Source organism: Siphateles boraxobius, unplaced genomic scaffold (assembly GCF_051911475.1).
Source record: "Siphateles boraxobius isolate OS27281-9 unplaced genomic scaffold, OSU_SipBor_1 119, whole genome shotgun sequence".
NCBI classification, from domain to species: domain Eukaryota; kingdom Metazoa; phylum Chordata; class Actinopteri; order Cypriniformes; family Leuciscidae; genus Siphateles; species Siphateles boraxobius.
The window spans coordinates 2,288,576-2,308,132 of NW_027508721.1; the positions used below are offsets into that span (position 1 = coordinate 2,288,576).

General features: G+C 44.1%; 2 protein-coding genes across 2 annotated transcripts in view; one reads left to right on the top strand and one right to left on the bottom strand.

Moving 5' to 3' along the window:
• The window catches only part of LOC143713118 (uncharacterized), a 311,754-nt gene that overhangs the window by 136,513 nt on the left and 155,684 nt on the right, over positions 1 to 19,557 (bottom strand). The gene's annotated exons all lie outside the window — the stretch shown is intronic.
• Positions 1 to 19,557, top strand: part of chrna8 (cholinergic receptor, nicotinic, alpha 8) — a 121,278-nt gene that overhangs the window by 13,569 nt on the left and 88,152 nt on the right. Inside the window, exon 2 of the mRNA XM_077204106.1 lies at positions 17,480 to 17,619. Within this exon, the coding sequence (XP_077060221.1) occupies positions 17,480 to 17,619 (140 nt within the window). The remainder of the gene's footprint in view (positions 1 to 17,479; positions 17,620 to 19,557) is intronic.

The window sequence follows — 19,557 nt, forward strand, 5'->3', positions numbered from 1 at the left end:
CTTTGTTTCGCCCTGTTTTCTGTCTACCATAAACGTTCAGTGATTGCATACTGTCTGCGCCTGGGTTCATCCGTCACCCGCATATCAAAATGAACCGACCAGAAAAGATCCCAGCAGACATTCAGTCCTTCTCTGCTGATCTTCAGCCTACTGACCCGGAACTGTGGTGGTGCTCTGCTATCTCTGACAGTTCCAATGGCAAGCTTCCTTTCCCTCCCCAGGGTGAGTTGACCCTGAAGAGGTACGCCCAGGTCGTTGAGGAGAGGAGGTTCTTCCTGCCGGAGACCTTGGTCAACCGCTACCTCGTCGCGGGTCTCAAAGTCCTCCCTCCCCTTGCTGAACGAGAGAGTTTGGTCCGCCGTCCGTTTCGCAACATGGTGGACTCCTTGTCTCGGAAGGAGCAGCCAGTTCCCCGTGGTTTTTCACCTCCTGCCACACTTCCAGTCATCCCTGAGGGTCGCATGTTAGCTGTCGTGACACAGTAGGACCACGCGTCTTCCACCCTGGCTCCCGATCCACCACCCGTGTCCGTCAGCCCCCGTGCAAAGCGTGGAAGACGTTTGTCGTGGGAGTCAGCGTCGGAGTCGTCCTCCACGGAATCCCCTTTGCCCGCGGTGGTCTCTCCAGTACCTGCTTCGTCTCCCTCTTCGCCCCCCTTACCGGTCTCAAGCCTGGCTACGTACTCAGCTCCGTGACCCAGAAGGAAGAAGGGGGGCCTCTTGTCCTCCGTCCCTGTCTCCCCATGAGCCCGCTACTGCAAGCGCTGTTCCAGAGCCCGCTACTGCAAGCGCTGTTCCAGAGCCCGCTACTGCAAGCGCTGTTCCAGAGCCCGCTACTGCAAGCGCTGTTCCAGAGCCCGCTACTGCAAGCGCTGTTCCAGAGCCCGCTACTGCAAGCGCTGTTCCAGAGCCCGCTACTGCAAGCGCTGTTCCAGAGCCCGCTACTGCAAGCGCTGTTCCAGAGCCCGCTACTGCAAGCGCTGTTCCAGAGCCCGCTACTGCAAGCGCTGTTCCAGGGCCCGCTACTGCAAGCGCTGTTCCAGGGCCCGCTACTGCAGGCGCTGTTCCAGGGCCCGCTACTGCAGGCGCTGTTCCAGAGCCCGCTACTGCAGGCGCTGTTCCAGAGCCCGCTACTGCAGGCGCTGTTCCAGAGCCCGCTACTGCAGGCGCTGTTCCAGAGCCCGCTACTGCAAGCGCTGTTCCAGAGCCCGCTACTGCAAGCGCTGTTCCAGAATCAGCCTCTGTGAGAGCTGCGGCCGATCAAGCTGCAAAAGCAGTCCTGCAAGCCGTGTCTGCACGTAAGCGGATGCCTATCATTGTTGCTGCCGAGACTCTAGCAGACTACCTTGCCAAGCTTGTCAAGATCCTCGATGTGCCCGTCATGTCTTGTCCCCAGCCCACTGTGTCTGTGAGCTCTACTCCCAAGCCTACCACTGTGAGCGCCACACCCGATCCTGTCCCTGTGAGCGCCACACCCGATCCTGTCCCTGTGAGCGCCGCACCCAAGCCTGTCACTGGGAGCGTTGCACCCAAGCCTGCCACGGAGAGCGCTGCACCCAGTCCTTCGCCTGCTATGTCCCCCGTCAGGAGTCCCGTTTCCTCACCCTCTGTGTCTGAATCTGTTGCTGCTACCACTGAAGCAGTATCCCAGTCTGTCTTCCCGGTCGCCCCTGTCTCCACTAATTCCCGGACTGTTTCTCCGTTTGTCCCTGTCGCCACTAGTCCCCGGACTGTTTCCCTGTTCGTCCCTGTTGCCACTAGTCCCCGGACTGTTTCCCCTGTCTCCACCTCACCTCGGACTGTTCCTCGTGTGTGCCCATCCAGTTCTCCCCGGACTCCCCGCCCAAGACCATCACCTTGTCAACCCAAGTGCCCCAGTCCACCTATCCACTCTGAACATTTCTCCATGAACTCTGTGTTCCCTCCGCCCCCCCTTGTCTGTCATTTTTGATTTGTCATCCCAACCCTGCTATTGTTTATTCGTGTATGCCTTTACTGTTATTTGGCATATATTGTTGGTTTGTGTCTTTGTCACGGTCTGTGATGTCCCGTGTTTGATGTCCCCTTGAGGAGCGTCTGGAAGCCGCTCCTTAAGGTGGGGGTTCTGTCATGATTCTGCCATCTAGTTCTTTCTTTCTTTAAGTCTTGAGGCAGGATCATGACAGACCCATGTTTTATGTGCAAACACATGGCCATGTTGGGCCATGTGCTTGTGTTGTCTCGTCATCTAGCCCCGCCCTCCTTGTTTAGTCATTATTGCTTCCCCATTATCACCTGTCTCCCTCATTAGTTTGTCTCCATTTAATCCCCACGTGTTTGCTGTCCAGTGTCGGTTCATTGTCAATCCGTGTCAAGTTTGTGAGTAACCTGTCAAGAATAATCGTCCTGTTGAGCTATTTTTTGTATCAGTTGTTTGTCTTCTAGTATTTTGTCAGGATCTTGGTCTAGTTAGTCACCTTAGTCCTGTCTTGTTTTGCCCCCTCGTGGGCTTTGTTTTCCTCTGTTTTCTGTCTACAATAAACGTTCAGTGATTGCATACTGTCTGCGCCTGGGTTCATCCATCACCCGCATAACAAGTTCATGGATAGTAGAGGCCGCAACTTGTATATCAGCAGAGGGTGCAATATACACAACAAAAAGTCTGATTTGGTGTATCTCTCTAGGCAGGTGATAGGGCCTTAAGCTGAGCGCTAGTAGTTCAATGTCCTTCGTACAAACTTGGTGTTTCATTGTAATATGAGCAGGGTAACAGTACTTACTATTAATATGTACACACACACCTCCACCCGTACTTTTCCAGAATTTTGGTTGCGATCCATCCTCAACAGCGTGAAACCCTCCAGGTCGGCTGCAGAATCAGGGTCCGCCCCCGTAAGCCAACTCTCTGTCAGGAAGATAAGGCAAGAATACTGATAGTCCAAGAGGTACTGAGTGCTGGCCCGCAACTCATCCACTTTGTTCTGTAGACTTTGGACATTACCTAGCATGACAGTTGGAAGAGATGTCTATAGGGTTACCTTTTAAACCGCTCCCTGATTCCTCCTTTCCTCCCGCGTTTCCTTGTTTTGGTATTATTGCCACTGATATATTCGGGTGGTAACAACGACGTGCCTTTGAAGCAAAGACGGGTTGAAGGGAGTCCGATATTTAACAGAAAGTCCCAGGTGTAGGTAATCCGAGCCGACTGGCCGATGTGTATCTTAATGTTGATGTTGTGGCCGACGCTATGTTGGATAAGGTCGGCCAACAAAGTGACGATCAACAGAAAAATTACTTGGTTCGGTCTCATGGTGAGGGCCAACATGTTATTGGCTTTGATTTAATTAATCCGCCAAGTTACGGCGTCTAAAAAACCTATATTAAAACAAAACAAACATATATTCAAACAAATGCAGATAGGAGACCTGCATGCACCGTGTTGCCGCTCACGCATGCGCCACACGCATCTTTTATCACTGTAAAGCTGCTTTAAAACAATCCATACTGTTAACCCTTTGATGCACAACATGGGTCTAAATAGACCCGACTGAGTTTTAATTTTCTATATATTTGCAAGAAATTATTTTACATACATGGGTCTAAAAAGACCCTTATTCATTTCCTATGTTATTTCAGTCATGGCTGAGTGTTTCTTTGCTGAATCTTTAAAATATATGTATTTTATCATTTTTTATTCCAGATATTCATTAAATATTTATATTTATGTTTCCTTACTTTATATACAAACAGTTTTTGTATTTCTACATCAATTTTACATACATGAGTCAAAAATGACCCATATAGAAACCTTTGATATTTGCACATATTTGCAAGTAGAAACATATTTACTGCATAAATACTATTACTATAGTATTACATAATACTATTCACCTCCCACACATTTCACAACTCAACACAGCTGCTTTTGTATATTTGATGCAAGTCTTATTTTATTTTAACCACAGAAAATATTTGATATTTTGTAAAAGATAACTGGACATAATATTTGAATATTAGGCTATGGTTACCTTGACCATGAAATCCTAGTGAGAAAGAGAAACACATCCAATACTATTAGCTAGCTAGCTGTTGACATATTCTATTCTTGCTAGCTAATGTTAGCTATACTAAAAAAATAAGGGGTTTTAAAGGGGAACTCAGCAACTCTAGCTATTTCTTCGCTGATTTTCACTTTTGTTGTCGCATGTTTTCTCAACGAGCTCCCCCTACAGCTGTGGGAGTATATTTCACAACAGTGTTGTAAAAAAACTCACTTGAGGCACCCTCCTACCCCTTCCTACTGCTGCTCATGTGCATTTGATATTATCGGAGCCGGCCAACTTTATTGTGTGGTGCTATGTCTACTGAGGTGGGTAATACATCACACACATTGAGGGCAGCGTGTGTGTTTATGTCGAATTGCAATAAAGCAGTTTGTGTTTCTCGCTCGTTCTCGTTTCTCACAAGACTTCATGTTTCCAACTTACTGGGACGTTAGTCCCCATGTTGCAAGGTTGGTTTTCCACCTAGCAACGTTGGGGGGAGCAGGGAAAGTCACCATTCTCACCAGAACAGGTTATTAAACCATCCAAATGATTTCTAAACGGTTTTATTAAAGGGTTAGTTCACCCAAAAATGAAAATTCTGTCAGTATTTACTCACCCTCATGTTGTTCTAACCCCGTAAGACCTTCGTTCATCTTCGGAACACGAATTAAGATATTTTTGATGAAATCTGAGAGCTGGATCACTCCTCCATACTCCTCTATAGGCTTCTTGAGGGATTGAACTTGCAGGCCCCGAAAAGTTATTACAGACATTGTTAAAATAGTCCAAGTGACTACAGTGGCTCAATCTTAAGTTTATCAAACGACGAGAATACTTTTTGTGCGCAAAAAAAACAAAAAAACGACTATATTTCAACTTTTCATATCCTTCTCTGTGGGCCTCGAGTCAGTTCACTAGTGCAAAAGCGTAGAGCTTCTGATGTTGTACGTCACACGCATCACACACATGACCAGAGTCGGCCAATAGTGAGCCTACGTGTGACGTAGCTCTACGCTATTACTCTAAGTTAACTGACTAGAGGCCAAGAAGGCCTCTAAATGAATGGAAATGAATAATTGAAATAAAGTCGTTATTTCTGTTTGTTTTTGCGCACAAATGTATTCTCATCGCTTGATAAACTTAAGATTGAGCCACTGTAGTCACTTGGACTATTTTAACGATGTCTTTAATAACTTTTCGAGGCCGGCAAGTTTCAATCCTTTTGAAGCCTGTGGACTAGTATGGAGGAGTGATCCAGCTCTCAGATTTCATAAAAAATATCTTAATTCGTGTTCTGAAGATGAATGAAGGTCTTACAGGGTTGGAACAACATGAGGGTGAGTAAATACTGACAGAGTTTTCATTTTTGGGTGAACTATCACTTTAAGTTGAAATAGTTGCCGAATGCCCCTTTAAAGCTTATTTACATGTAATAGGCCTAAAAGGTCTATTAAGAACTCTATAGTCTTGAATAAGCCATTATGCTGAAATGGTTCGATGTGTTAAAAGTTTAGGGTCCTTTTTTTCCCGCCTTTTTGATATTAAAATCTGTAACTTTCAAAGCCACCTGAAATAACATAGGAAATGAATACAGTCATTTTAGACCCGTGTATGTGAAATTGATGTAGAAATACAAAAACTGTGTTTGTTCATAAAGTAAGAAAGGAAACATTAACATAATGATTTGTGGAAATCAAAAACAAGATATTTAATCAATACCTGGAATAACAAATGATAAAATACATATATTTTAAAGATTCAGCAAAGAAACATTCAGCCATGACTGAAATAATATAGGAAATGAATACGGGTCCTGTTTTTAGACCCATGTTGCGCATTGGAAGGGGTATCCATAGCTTGCGCATTAAAGGGTTAAAAGCGCTTTATAAATGAAGGTGACTTGACTTGACAATATAAAAAAACTGCACTTCCAGATTGTTTTGGGATGTCTTTCATACTACTTTACCCATAAGGCTTTGGGGAGTGATGACGTTAAGAAGGGAACTTGAGGACATGGGTCGGTGTTCAGATATATACAATGTGTATTGCACGCAGTGTTGAATGAGCTGTTGCTCTCAATAAATCCTAAGAGAACATATATATTGAGTGAGTGTATATGTGACATGGTGTCAGAAGTTCGTCGTACCCACTAACCGAACTAACAGAGATGTCGATGTTTCAAGCTCCAGAATCGTTCGATTTTAGCCAGCCCTCCACATGGTCTCTGTGGATCCAACGCTTCACGCGATTTCCGATTGCTACAAAATTGGACAAAGAGCAGAGTGGCGTTCAAGTAAACTCACTGCTCAACGCTATGGGGATGGAGGCAGAGACAATATTCGCCTCGTTTCAGTTCGCGGAGCCTCCCCATTCCAGCGATTCTCAGATGGTAGTGGACAAGTTTAATGAACATTTCATACCGCGCAGAAATATAATACAAGAACGTGCAGTCTTTCACCAATGTGCGCAAAAGACAGGTGAATCTGTCGAAGCTTTTGTGAGAGGACTGTATGAGCTGGCGGAGCATTGCGAATTCGGAGCACAGAGAGACGAACATATTCGCGACAGACTGGTTATTGAAATAGCTGACCGTGGGGTGTCACAAAGACTTCAGATGGAAAGTGACTTGACACTCGAGAGAGCCGTCCAGATGGCACGACAGGCAGAGCTTGTAAAGACGCATAATTAAGCAGTGGCGATGTCCATTGAAGTGGCTGCGTTGCAACAGCGGCATAGAGGAAAACACCATGATGCTGGTAAGAGAATAAACAAAAAGGGACAGCATTGGGATAAACAGATAGAAGAGAAACAGTGTTCACGTTGCAATAGATGCCATAGGCCACGCGAATGCCACGCATATAATAAGCAATGCCGTAAATGCAATAAACTCAGACACTTTGCTGCTGCCTGCCAAAGCAAAGCTGTGAGAGCTGTACAAGTGCAATACAGAGAAAATGATGACGGTGATGCATACTTTCTGGGCAGCATTGAGAAAAGTGATACAGAGTCTGACTGGCTGGTGAGTCTTCCTGTGTGTGGTAAAACAGTAACCGTTAAAATCGACACCGGGGCTGACATCACAATAATGTCCAATGGCACTTACCAAGGTCTCCCACAGCACCCTCCGTTGATTAAAACTACAATTCAGCTTAACAGTCTCGGTGGCAATGTGAAAACAATAGGAACATTTTTACAGAGACTGAAAGAAATACAGCTCATCATCAGTTTTGGATTTATTTAGTCGATGGACATTATCCAAATAACCTTCTCAGCAGAAGTGCAGCCTGTGCTATGAGACTGGTAGCTAGAGCAGACCACATTCAATTCAATTCAATTCAATTCAAATTTATTTGTATAGCGCTTTTCACAATACACATTGTCTCAAAGCAGCTTTACAGAAAGTGCATTTCGGAAATGTACATAGAAAAATACAGTTAGTTAATCATGTATTAATTTATGGCATAACATATCGCCGGCTTTGAGTCGTCTCTTCACAGGCGTCGAGTCGTCTCTTCACAGGCGTTGGGGCATCTAAAGTCTCCGTGAGAGGCTGGATACAAACTGGAGCTGACGAACGCTATTTACCTCGGGACTAGCGTCCCGAGATAGCAGCAGAAAGGCAGATGGGAAATAATTAGCATAGCTGATGTTCATAATGTTAATGCATTCGAACTGATTCAGCAGTATTATTAAAGGTTAAGCATTAAGTGAATGCTTAGTTAAAGAGATGCGTCTTTAATCTAGTTTTAAACTGGGACAGCGAGTCTGAGTCTCGGACAATATCAGGAAGGCTATTCCAGAGTTTAGGAGCTAAATGCGAGAACGCCCTCCCTCCTTTAGTGGACTTAGATATCCTAGGAATGACCAGAAGCCTCGAATTTAGTGATCTTAAAGAGCGCGATGGATTGTATGGCGATAGAAGGTCTGTTAAATACACAGGAGCTAAACCATTTAGGGCTTTATAGGTCAGTAGGAATACTTTGTAATTGATACGTAACTTAATAGGTAACCAGTGTAGAGATGATAAAATAGGTGTTATATGATCATATTTTCTTGATCTAGTAAGAACTCTAGCGGCTGCATTTTGCACTAACTGTAGCTTGTTTATTGAGGATGCAGGACAACCAGCTAATAAAGCATTACAGTAATCTATTCTCGATGTCATGAATGCATGAACTAGCTTTTCTGCATCAGAAACAGATAGCATGTTACGTAGCTTAGCAATGTTTCTAAGGTGGAAAAAGGCTGTTCTTGTAATATATGAAATATGATTTTCGAAAGTCAAGTTGCGGTCTAGTATAACACCCAGGTCTTTTACTGTAGTGGATAAAGTAACAGGACATCCTTCTAAATTAAAGTTGTATTGTAAGGGATTTTGTGGGTAGTTTTTTGGACCAATAAGTAGTTCCTCCGTTTTATCTGAATTTAATAGCAGGAAATTACACGTCATCCAGCATTTTATATCATTTAGACACTCTGTCAATTTAGATAAGTTAGTTTTTTCATCTGGTCGTGATGAGATATATAATTGAGTGTCATCAGCATAACAGTGGAAATTAATTCCATGTTTTCTTATAATTCGTGCTGAAGTGTTCGGGGAAATTGGCTGTCTAAACTGCAAGCCGATAAAAATTGAACTAAAGTCAGACGCCCAACCTTACAGTTTAACTACACCACGAAGGGTGCCTTTTCCATTGATACAGAAAGTTGATGAGGAGCTACAGCGAATGCGGTCCATGCAGATAATGCGTGAAGTCACACAGCCCACTGACTGGTGCGCTCCAATGGTCCCAGTAGCCAAGAAAAATTGCAAAGTCAGAATATGTGTGGACCTAAAGCGCCTCAACAAAGCAGTGAAGAGGGAAAAATATATGCTGCCTACCCTGGAGGATGTCGCGGGTAAACTGACAGGGTCTAAATTTTTCTCAACGCTTGACGCATCATCTGGATTCTGGCAAATCCCATTGGACTGCAGTAGTTCAATGCTTACAACATTTATCACTCCAAGAGGTAGATTTTGTTTTCAGAGACTTCCTTTTGGGATCACATCAGCTCCTGAGATCTTCCAGAGGGAAATGACCAAGCTGCTGGAGGGACATGAGGGCTGTGTAGTGGTCATGGATGATGTTCTGGTCTATGGCAGAGATCAAGAAACACATGACAAGAATCTGGAGGCAGTTTTGCAGACAATCTAGGAGTCCGGACTGAAGCTCAATAAAGAGAAATGCCATTTCAGTAAGACAGAACTCCGTTCCTTTGGGCACGTCATTAGCAGTGATGGAATAAAACCTGATCCTGATAAAGTCAAAGCGATTACAGACCTGCCATGCCCCAAAAACATCACTCAGCTCCGACAAGTGCTATGTATGGTAAATTACCTCGGTAAGTTTCTGCCTGACTTGTCCACAGTGTTGCACCCACTCAATGAACTGCTCAAGCAAGCATCTGCATGGCTGTGGGACACACAACAGCAGCAGGCATTTAGCAAAATGAAGGCAATGCTGCCCATGCCTCCAATATTAGCTTTCTATGACGTCACGAAACCTACGATTGTGTCTGCGGATGCCAGCAGTTTCGGACTGAGTGCCACTCCGCTGCAAACACATGGCGACAAGACACTTCCTGTAGCTTTCTGCTCCAGAACCCTATTCAGTGCTGAATTGAAATACTCTCAAATAGAGAAAGAATGTCTGGCTGCAGTTTGGGCATGTGAGCGGCTTTCCTGTTACTTACTGGGTCTGGGTGAGTTTACACTGTAAATGGACCATAAGTCCCTGGTCCCCCTGATTAACATTTATGATCTGGACAAAACACCCTCGCACTGTCAACGTCTACTAATGCGCCTGATGCGTTTCAATGTTAAAGCGATACATGTCCCAGGCAAGTCACTGATTGTGGCCGATACAATGTCGCGTAACCCCATTAAAGATCAGTGGTTTCAGACACCGAAGAGGATGTGCAAGCTTATGTGGAGGCTGTGATTCAGACTCGGCCAGTGTCAGAGCCCAAGTTAAATGCCATTCGTGAGACCACATCCAACGACCCTATTCTGAGGAAAGTAATGTGCTTCATAAAAGCAGGCTGGCCACACCACGTGCCATTGGAGCTCAAAGCTTACCATGCGAAACGAGCATCATTGTCCAGGGCTGAGGGACTGCTTTTACAAGGTGACAGAATCGTAGTTCCCACTGCACAACGACGAGATATCCTTGACCGATTGCATGAGGGTCACCAAGGGCTAAACAAATGTAGAGAACGATCTAAAATGTCAGTCTGGTGGCCTGGCATCGGAGCAGATCTTTCTGTCTTCTGTCACGAGCACAGACCTACCCAGAGAAAGGAGCCTATGGTCACTACTCCACTTCCTCCCAGCCCCTGGCACACAATAGGTGCGGATAGGTGTGAACGTGGAGGTAAAAATTATCTTGTGGTGGTAGATTTCTATTCTAGAGACATTGAAAATGCCTATTTACACCTCACTAGCCGCCGCAGTGTGATTACTACCCTAAAGGGGATGTTCGCGAGATCGCATGAGAATTACACTCAGATAACAGTACTCAGTTCAGCAGCATAGACTTTGCAGACTTTTGTAAGGGCTGGGGCATCCAGCACACTACCAGTGTCAGGGTTCTGTCACTTCTGTCTTGTCTATTTCTTGGTTTTATGACAGAGCCCTGACACTCATGTTTTGTCTTGTGCTGTCTAGCACGCAGCTTGTTTACACTAGCTGTGTGCTTTCATGTTGTCTTGTTTTGTGTGAGCACATGGCTGGTGATTTTGTTTTACTGGCCATGTGCTTGTGTTCAAGTCATGTTTGGTGTGAGCACATGGCTTGTCATGTTTCCTTGTGCCATATGCTCTCCTGTTGATTGTCTAGCCCCTCCCATCTTGTTACCTGATTATTGATTAATTTGCCCCGCCTGTCCTCCCTCGTTACCTCCTTTGTTTGGTCTCCCTATTTATTCTCCCTGTGTTTGCAGTCCTGGGCTGTTTCGTTGTCGTATGTACCTGGTGTGTTACCCCTTGTGTCAAGTCAAGTCAAGTCAAGTCAAGTCAAGTCAAGTCAAGTCAAGTCAAGTCAAGTCTTTTCCCCTACGGGGTAGTTTTGTTTGCATTTGTTTTTAGTTTTAATAGTTAATAAAAACCCATTTTTCCTGCAATTGAGTTCTTGCTTCATCTCCTCAACCCCACACGTGACAGAACGAAACAGCCACTAGAGGACTCAGCAGAGAATGGGCATATTCCTGTTCCCATCTCCCAGCCCTTGCCCCTCCGCTCGTCAGACGATGGAACGCTATGGCAAGCTCTTTTCTCTTCGTCAAGGGAGGTCTACAGTAAAGGAGTTTGCCCACCAGTTTGTCTTCACTGCGAAGGGGCTCGACATTAACAACACTGCGCTTAAGGACATTTTTAACAGCGGTCTGAATGAGCCGGTCAGTGCCTGGGAGATGAAAATGCTGGGGATATTGTCTTTCTGGCAGTTTGTGGGGTTTGTATACCACCGTTGGGAAGAGGGTGGTCTCCCGCCTCTTGGCCCACCTCCCATTCACCTCACAAGCTGGCAGGTCCCCAGTCCTCCAATGACTCCTTCGGGGAGAGGGAGGAGGAAGAACGGGTCCACCTCATCTGCCACCTATCCTGAGGCGCATGCAAATGCTGCATTTCCCCCAGGGGTGGCCGTGAATGCTGCATTTCCCCCAGAGGTGGCCGTGAATGCTGCATTTCCCCCAGAGGTGGCCGTGAATGCTGCATTTCCCCCAGAGGCAGCAATCTCCACACCATCGCCTTGCAGACGTAAGCGGAGGAAGAGAAGGAAGGCTTCCTCCGTCTTAAGAACTCTGGTGCTCCCAGAGCCGTCCACTTTCACTGTCGCGCCCCCAGTGTTGGCCGAAGAGGCTGCAGCGCCCCCAGTGTTGGCCGAAGAGGCTGCAGCGCCCCCAGTGTTGGCCGAAGAGGCTGCAGCGCCCCCAGTGTTGGCCGAAGAGGCTGCAGCGCCCCCAGTGTTGGCCGAAGAGGCTGCAGCACCCCCAGTGTTGGCCGAAGAGGCTGCATCGCCGCTTCGCTCAAGGAAACAGAGAAGGATGAAGTCTTCCTGCTTACCACAGGGCCCGGAGGTCGTTCCAAAGCCTGCTGTCAGCCAAGAGGCCGTCCCCAGGCTCATTGACCTGCCGGCGCCACTCCAGCGCCTTGCCCTGCCGGCGCCGCCCATGCGCCTTGCCCTGTCGGCGCCGCCCATGCGCCTTGCCCTGCCGGCGCCGCCCATGCGCCTTGCCCAGCCGGCGCACCCCAGCGCCTTGCCCTTCCGGCGCCGCCCCAGAGCCTTGCCCTTCCGGCGCCACCCCAGCGCCTTGCCCTGTCGGCGCCACCCAAGCGCCTTGCCTTGCCGGCTCCGTCCATGCTGCCAGTCATGCTGGTTCCGCCCAAGCTCCAGGAGGCTGTCCCAGAGTCCGTTGCCAGCCCGGAGGCCGTCCCAGAGTCACCCAAATGTCTTGTCCTGCCAACCCAGTCTTTGCTACCAGACCCACCCTGGCCTTTTGCCAAGTATTCAGATCCGTCTGGTCCACCTTGGCCCTCAGTCTGGAATCCTGAACTGCTGGAGCCTGCCTGGTCTGTCCCGCCATGGCCCTCTGCTGGGACTCCTGATCCGCTGGAGCCTGCCTGGTCTGTCCCACCATGGCCCTCTGCTGGGACTTCAGACCCGCCTGAGCCTCCCTGGCTCAACCCTCCTGTCCCTCCCTGGTCCCTTATAGAGACTTCCTGGACTGTCATGCTGGCTCTGTCTTGGCTCCCCTCCCTCCCTCCCTACTTTGTCTCTGTGTTTTGATCTACCCATCTTGTGTTGTCTGTTGGTGAGTTTTTATGTCTTGTTCCTGTCTTGTTTTGTGGTGTTCCTTGTAAGGGACGCCAGGTGGTGTCCCTTTAGAGGAGGGGTAGTGTCAGGGTTCTGTCACTTCTGTCTTGTCTATTTCTTGGTTTTATGACAGAGCCCTGACACTCATGTTTTGTCTTGTGCTGTCTAGCACGCAGCTTGTTTACACTAGCTGTGTGCTTTCATGTTGTCTTGTTTTGTGTGAGCACATGGCTGGTGATTTTGTTTTACTGGCCATGTGCTTGTGTTCAAGTCATGTTTGGTGTAAGCACATGGCTTGTCATGTTTTCTTGTGTCATGTGCTCTCCTGTTGATTGTCTAGCCCCTCCCATCTTGTTACTTGAGTATTGATTAATTTCCCCCTCCTGTCCTCCCTCGTTACCTCCTTTGTTTGGTCTCCCTATTTATTCTCCCTGTGTTTGCAGTCCTGGGCTGTTTCTTTGTCGTATGTACCTGGTGTGTTACCCCTTGTGTCAATTCAAGTCAAGTCAAGTCAAGTCTTTTCCCCTACGGGGTAGTTTTGTTTGCATTTGTTTTTATTTTGAATAGTTAATAAAAACCCATTTTTCCTGCAATTGAGTTCTTGCTTCATCTCCTCAACCCCACACCTGACAACCAGCAGTCCCCATTACCCACAGCCCAATGGGGCTGTTGAGCGGGCTGTTAAGACAGCGAAGCAGATCCTGCGCCAGCCCGACCCCCACTTGGCCCTCTTGAGCTACAGGGCTACTCCAATTGCAGCCACTGGTGTGAGCCCTGCACAGCTAATGCTGGGACGCCAAATCCGCACTACACTGCCCGTCCTGGAAAAGACTTTGCGACCGTGTTACATCAGCCTTGAACAAGTGGCTAAAAAGGATGAACAGGCTAAAGCAGCTTACAAGCGCTTCTTTGACAAGAGACATTCAGCTCGTACGCTTCCCCACTTGAACCCAGGGGTTCAAGTTCTCTTGAAGTTGGATGGGGAGAAAGCATGGTGCACATCAGGTATGGTGGTAAAGCACACGAAGGAGCCACGATCCTATTTGGTTCAGACACAAAGTGGAGCTGTTCTCAGACGTAACAGGCGTCACCTACAGAGAGTGGGGCCCACAGGAACTGATTCTGTAAAGTCAGACATGGACAGTTTTTCACAAACACCACAAACACAAAACACACATGAGCATTCCACACCTGTCATGAATGCGGAGCAAGTTCCACCGGACTCTGTTCCTGGTCCTACAATGACCTCTAGGGGCAGGGTAATAAAACTGCCAGTTCGGTACAGAGACTAGTCGTTGATCATATTCTTTATTGGTTTGAACAAGAGTCATGGTTATAGGTAAAGCGTTGTTTTGGGTATAATCTGGAGTATATTATTGTTTAGAAAACAGTATTCTTAATAATGTCATGTATTTTGGATTATGCTTCTGTTGTCCAAAATTTTGAATGTGAACTGACTGTAATGTCATTCTAATTTTATTTTCATAATAAGTTTCACTTCTCTGTTGTAATGGGCTATATGTTGATTAATGTTTTATGTGGGGTTAATCATGTTAAAAGTAATCTTGTTTTCTGTCTCTTGGTGTGGTAAAGAGTGTATCCTTTAAAAGGGGGAGATGTGTTGGGATGTATTTCATAATACATTACCCATGAGGCTTTGGGGAGAATGATACATTTTACCTTAGAATGATACATTTATATCTCCATAACCGCGGGCACCCCCTTCTTTGGAGGTCGACGTATTGTGTCGTCATGTTTCTACCGTAGCCGACAGCGAACAAACAGCGCTACAGAGCGCGTTTCGTCTCTACCTTGAAAAAAAGTTTTCAGTGGTGTATTCTCCTTCTCCCCGGAGTTCTCCTTTAATGAACCGTTATATTTGTATTACCTTAGAATGAGCCGTTTCTATCTACATACACCGCGGCTCTCCTTACATTGAAATGCGCCGATATGTTTCTACAATAGCCCTATGCAGACTAACGCGTTTTGTTACTATGTTTCCCCTCGTACAAGGAAGCAAGCTTAGTTCAGCGAATAAAACACTGAATAAAACAATGACACAATGATGAACAAGTATCAATAATATTCACAATAACATATAGTTTTACTGAATAATTAAGTAAACATAATTTCTTAATTTATCCTTGTAAGGACACCTCATTGGTGAACTGGCTACTCTCTGCTGTCTCAGACGACGACATATTTTCCTGTCGCCACTGTCACTTTTGTTGGTTGCAATTCGTAACCTCACCACTAGATGCCGCTAAAAATCACACACTGCACCTTTAAGATCATGTGCCCTCTTAATGAAATTAAGTTGTGTCCTAAAGTAGGAGATCTAGACCAGGCAACTTCTTGTGTTAAACTTCTCTGCCCATTTAGTTGCGGCTGCTACCTGCCTGAATTGACAATAGAAGTGGTCTACCTCTGAAAAAAAGTCTCTTTGCCTGCTAGAAGCCAGTTATGCTATTCACTGATAATGCAAATACTTGGTTTATTAAAAAAGCACATTCCTTGAAGATTAGAATTTGAGTCACTCATTACTGACATTCTGACCTTTGTGACAGCAAGTCATGCGATTTTTAGTTCACTGCTTAATTTAATTATTATATCATTCAAGATTACTTTAAAATCTTATTTGATGTTTATTCATTTATTTAAAGTTTAACTTTTAGGTAGCTTTCAGTTTGAATTCCAAGACTTACTGTGCACATTGAAATTAAGTAAACATTAACATTACTTTGCAAAATGTATTATAATTAAGGCCTACGTTTAGAGAGGATAAGTAAAAAAATATATATATATATTTGCAACATAAAAAGTAATAAAAACGTTTACATACTACTGTACATACTACTGATTTTTTTACATACTACTGTACACTTTCTTAAATGAACAAGCCACTGATTTAACTTGATCTTTTTGGACAAAATAAGACACATTTGTTTCAATTGAATTAATAAAGAAAATTAATAAATTTTTTATAACAACAGTGCTATTTTAGGTCTAGATTAAAGACAAAGCATTCTTGTTAGTTGGCATGTTTAACTTAATTCATGCTAAACAAATCTTGTGTGAGCTGCATATAGTCTCTCTCTCTGTCTCAGCTACAATCTCATGCACAGATCCACAGAACATACGCTCCGTTTAATTTTCTCATATGCATTGTGAGTCAGGAGAGTGTGAATGATGCCTCTCGCTTACAATGTGAATGGGTTCCTTTGATAAATGAAGGAAATTCTGCTTATATAACAGCGTAAGCATACTGAATCTAAACATAGACATCATCACAGATGTTCCAAGAAAATTCAATTATCCACATTGAATTATCCTTGACTGCTAATATTATGTTATTCATTAGTTTCTTGAAATTTTCCGTTTCATCTCGCCATCTCATCGTGTTTTTACATTTGAGCAAATCCCATTTGTACACATCAGGGGGCTTTAGTCCATCTTTGTGAAGGAGTGTGGATATTTTATACTGCTGATATGCTGCAGTCTTCGCTCAGACTGTCCCCTCCATGTGCTTTTTATCTACTGGACAACAGCAATGTCCCTGAGGGAATTAGTCTCTGTGTTACTGAGTTGCCTATCAGAGCCTGTGGAAATCAAATCTAAAGATCAATTAAAAATTTTACTGCCAACCATCTCTCGTGCATTCTCTCTTGATGAGATTGTTCACAAAATTCTGTCATTACTTACACTTGTTTCAGACCATATGTCGCAAAAAGGGAGAATTGTAATGAATTATATTTTACCACGCAATTACAGTTAAGCCTCAAGAAAGGATCATAAGAGTGGTCTACAGGACTTGTGTGCTATATATATGTTTTTTTGAAGACACGCAATAGCTTGGTGTGAAAAACAGTCCAAAGTTTATTTTATTATTCACTGATACTATTGCCTTCTGTTGAGCAGTTAATCGTTACAGAGTTGTTATTTTGTGAACAAATGATTCAAACCAGGTCTGTGAACTGGATCAAATGTTTTTTTTAGTTTTTTTTTTAGATCCAATTGAAAATGTTTAATTCACAAAAACAACAATGCTACTCATGAACTCCTATAAACCCACATATCATGGATCATTTTTATTATACTATAAATTACACCATGAAATCAAATTGGACAATTCTAGTTGGGTTTTTAAATGAAATATTGCAGTATTTATTATAATAAATAATAATAAGATTTATTCGTGCACATCAGTCAATGATCCAAAGATCCAATCAATTTCCGATGGACAAAATCAACTTCCGGCCTATATTACTTCTTGTACAAGAAGCTGAAGAAAAGACTATTACAACTTCCCTTTTATGCTTTTATTTTTTATTTCGCCTCCTTTTCACAGTTGTAATTGTGAAAAGACCAGTACATTCCTCAAAATGTCTTGTGTGTTCTGTTAAAAAAAGAAAGACATGGACAGGGCAGTCTTTTGAAACGAGGGGGGGGGGGGGGTGGGGGGGGGGTACGGTGGTTAGTGGTGGTGCACTGGCCCCACCCCACCCTTGGGACGGCCCTACAAGGAGATTTGGAAAATATGACTGAATTCTCTTTCTTTCTTTCCTTCTTTCTTTCTTTCTTTCTTTCTTTCTTTCTCTCTATAGACTCGTTACAAGGGGAATATCAGCGAAAGTTGTATAAGGAATTGATGAACAACTATAACAGACTGGAAAGGCCTGTGCTCAATGATTCTTCACCCATAGTGGTGGAGCTGGGACTCACGCTTCTTCAGATCATAGACGTGGTGAGTTTCTGAGTCTGCTTCTCTTTTATGTGATCTTTCTTTCATGAGGCTGGTTTGTATCACACCATGCATATTCCGCTTCCTAGTGTGTTAAGTGGTGATTTGCATTTGGATCAATCTCTTCACTACTGCATCCATTGATTTCAGTTTGATTGATAAGACTGTACATGGAGTACGATGAAGGTCACTGTGCTAGGTTTCAGCCTAAAAATCAAATTAAAAAGTGTAAGACTTCCCTTGAAAAGCCTTGAATTGAAATGGGGTAAAGGATTTATCTATGAAGAACACACAAATGACAATTGTTAAAAAACAAACTGCTTTAAAATCCCTGAATGAACAATATTCACACTCATTACCAGTATGTTTCAAACTCTTGTCTGTAGGTCCACCAAAGTACATAATTTGCCTTAATTTTACCATAATCTCAAGACTGTCCTGGTTCAAAAATGGTCATTGGCGGTAGCTTACATGTGGTGGAACACATGGTCTCTACACACATAAAGCTCATTTATGATGTAATTGTGTTTTGTGTTTACAAGGGACATGGACCCCACATTTATAGTATATGCATTATGCAGCAAAATATCAAACAAAAAAGGAGTTTGTTAGAATTATAAAACAATAGATTTATTTAAAACTAAGACTCAAGACATTTTCGTATTGTATTTGGGCACTATCTGGATATCAAACTTTAGTGAAGCGTTAATGTGATGAACACTTACACCCCTGAGAGGAACTGACTTTATAGATCCACTAAAAATCACCTTGAAAACAGTTGGTTAAAAGATATGGCCAGAAATGTTAAGTTAGATCACTTGGTTTATCTAATGGTCTTTTTTTATTTTGATAATTTACTGTGAACATCAAGAGCCTTCTGATTTGTTTTTGTTTTGTTTGTTATTTTGCTTCAAAGTCCATACAAACCTAACAATTAACACCCTTTTTATAGGGCTGTTTTTTTAATTTTAACCCGCTTGGACTTACGAGCAGACCACTTCACTTGGGGACTGTGCTGTTAATGAAAATTTTGGTTTTCTGCACCTTAGCAGATGTTGTTTTCCTTTCACCAGGCTTTTAATAATTTAAATAATTTCTTTGTACTTCCGAAGGCAACCAAGTCCCATTACTCAGTATAGTAGGCCTACTAAACCCTTTAATTTAAGAAAATCCCTATTGTTGTAATTGACCGTTCGCAAGGAGTTTGATTTGACAGGCGATCTGACAAATCATAATCCATTTTTGTCCGACAAGGAAGTCAGGAGAGTTAGTAGATTAACGTTGGAGGATTTAAACTTGAAAAACTAAGTGTACTGACGTCTTTCCGCGGTTAAAATAACATTCCTTCTTGTTCATTCATGTTTATTTGATGCCATAAATTAACTAGAAGGAAGAGATGATCGGTTCACGAGCAGCTTTAAAGGAGAACTCCGGGCAATTCTTAAGTTAATCTTGATCGTTATACCTTTGTGAGTAGGCTACTGTCTATAGAAAAAAAAAAAAAAACGAACCGGATTGGTGCTTGCAACACGGAACTGTTCCCGCAAATGCCCAGAGCTCCCCCTCAGCTAAAACGGCAGTTATGGGGGCATAACTGTCTTGAGTGTCTTTGTGCCTTTTAACAGACAAAAAATGCAATTAAAATGTCTGTCCAACATGAACAGAGCCCTTACATGTGAACAAGATGCGTTTAGCAAATTAGCCATTGTTTAAATTCACCTAAATAGTGTTTTAGATGGCTAGCTGTAGTCTCGCGCTGAAGTCCCGTGGGAACTCAGTTGTAGCCAAAGGTAAATAGTTGTGATAGGAAGTCCGGTTCTTTCGGACAGTCCGTTTCAATGAACCGGTTAAAAAAACTTGTTCACCGGTTATTTTACGTCATCACGCGATGACGTAAATTCTTTCATCCCACGGGGATCATCAGTTCTCAGATGACGGGTC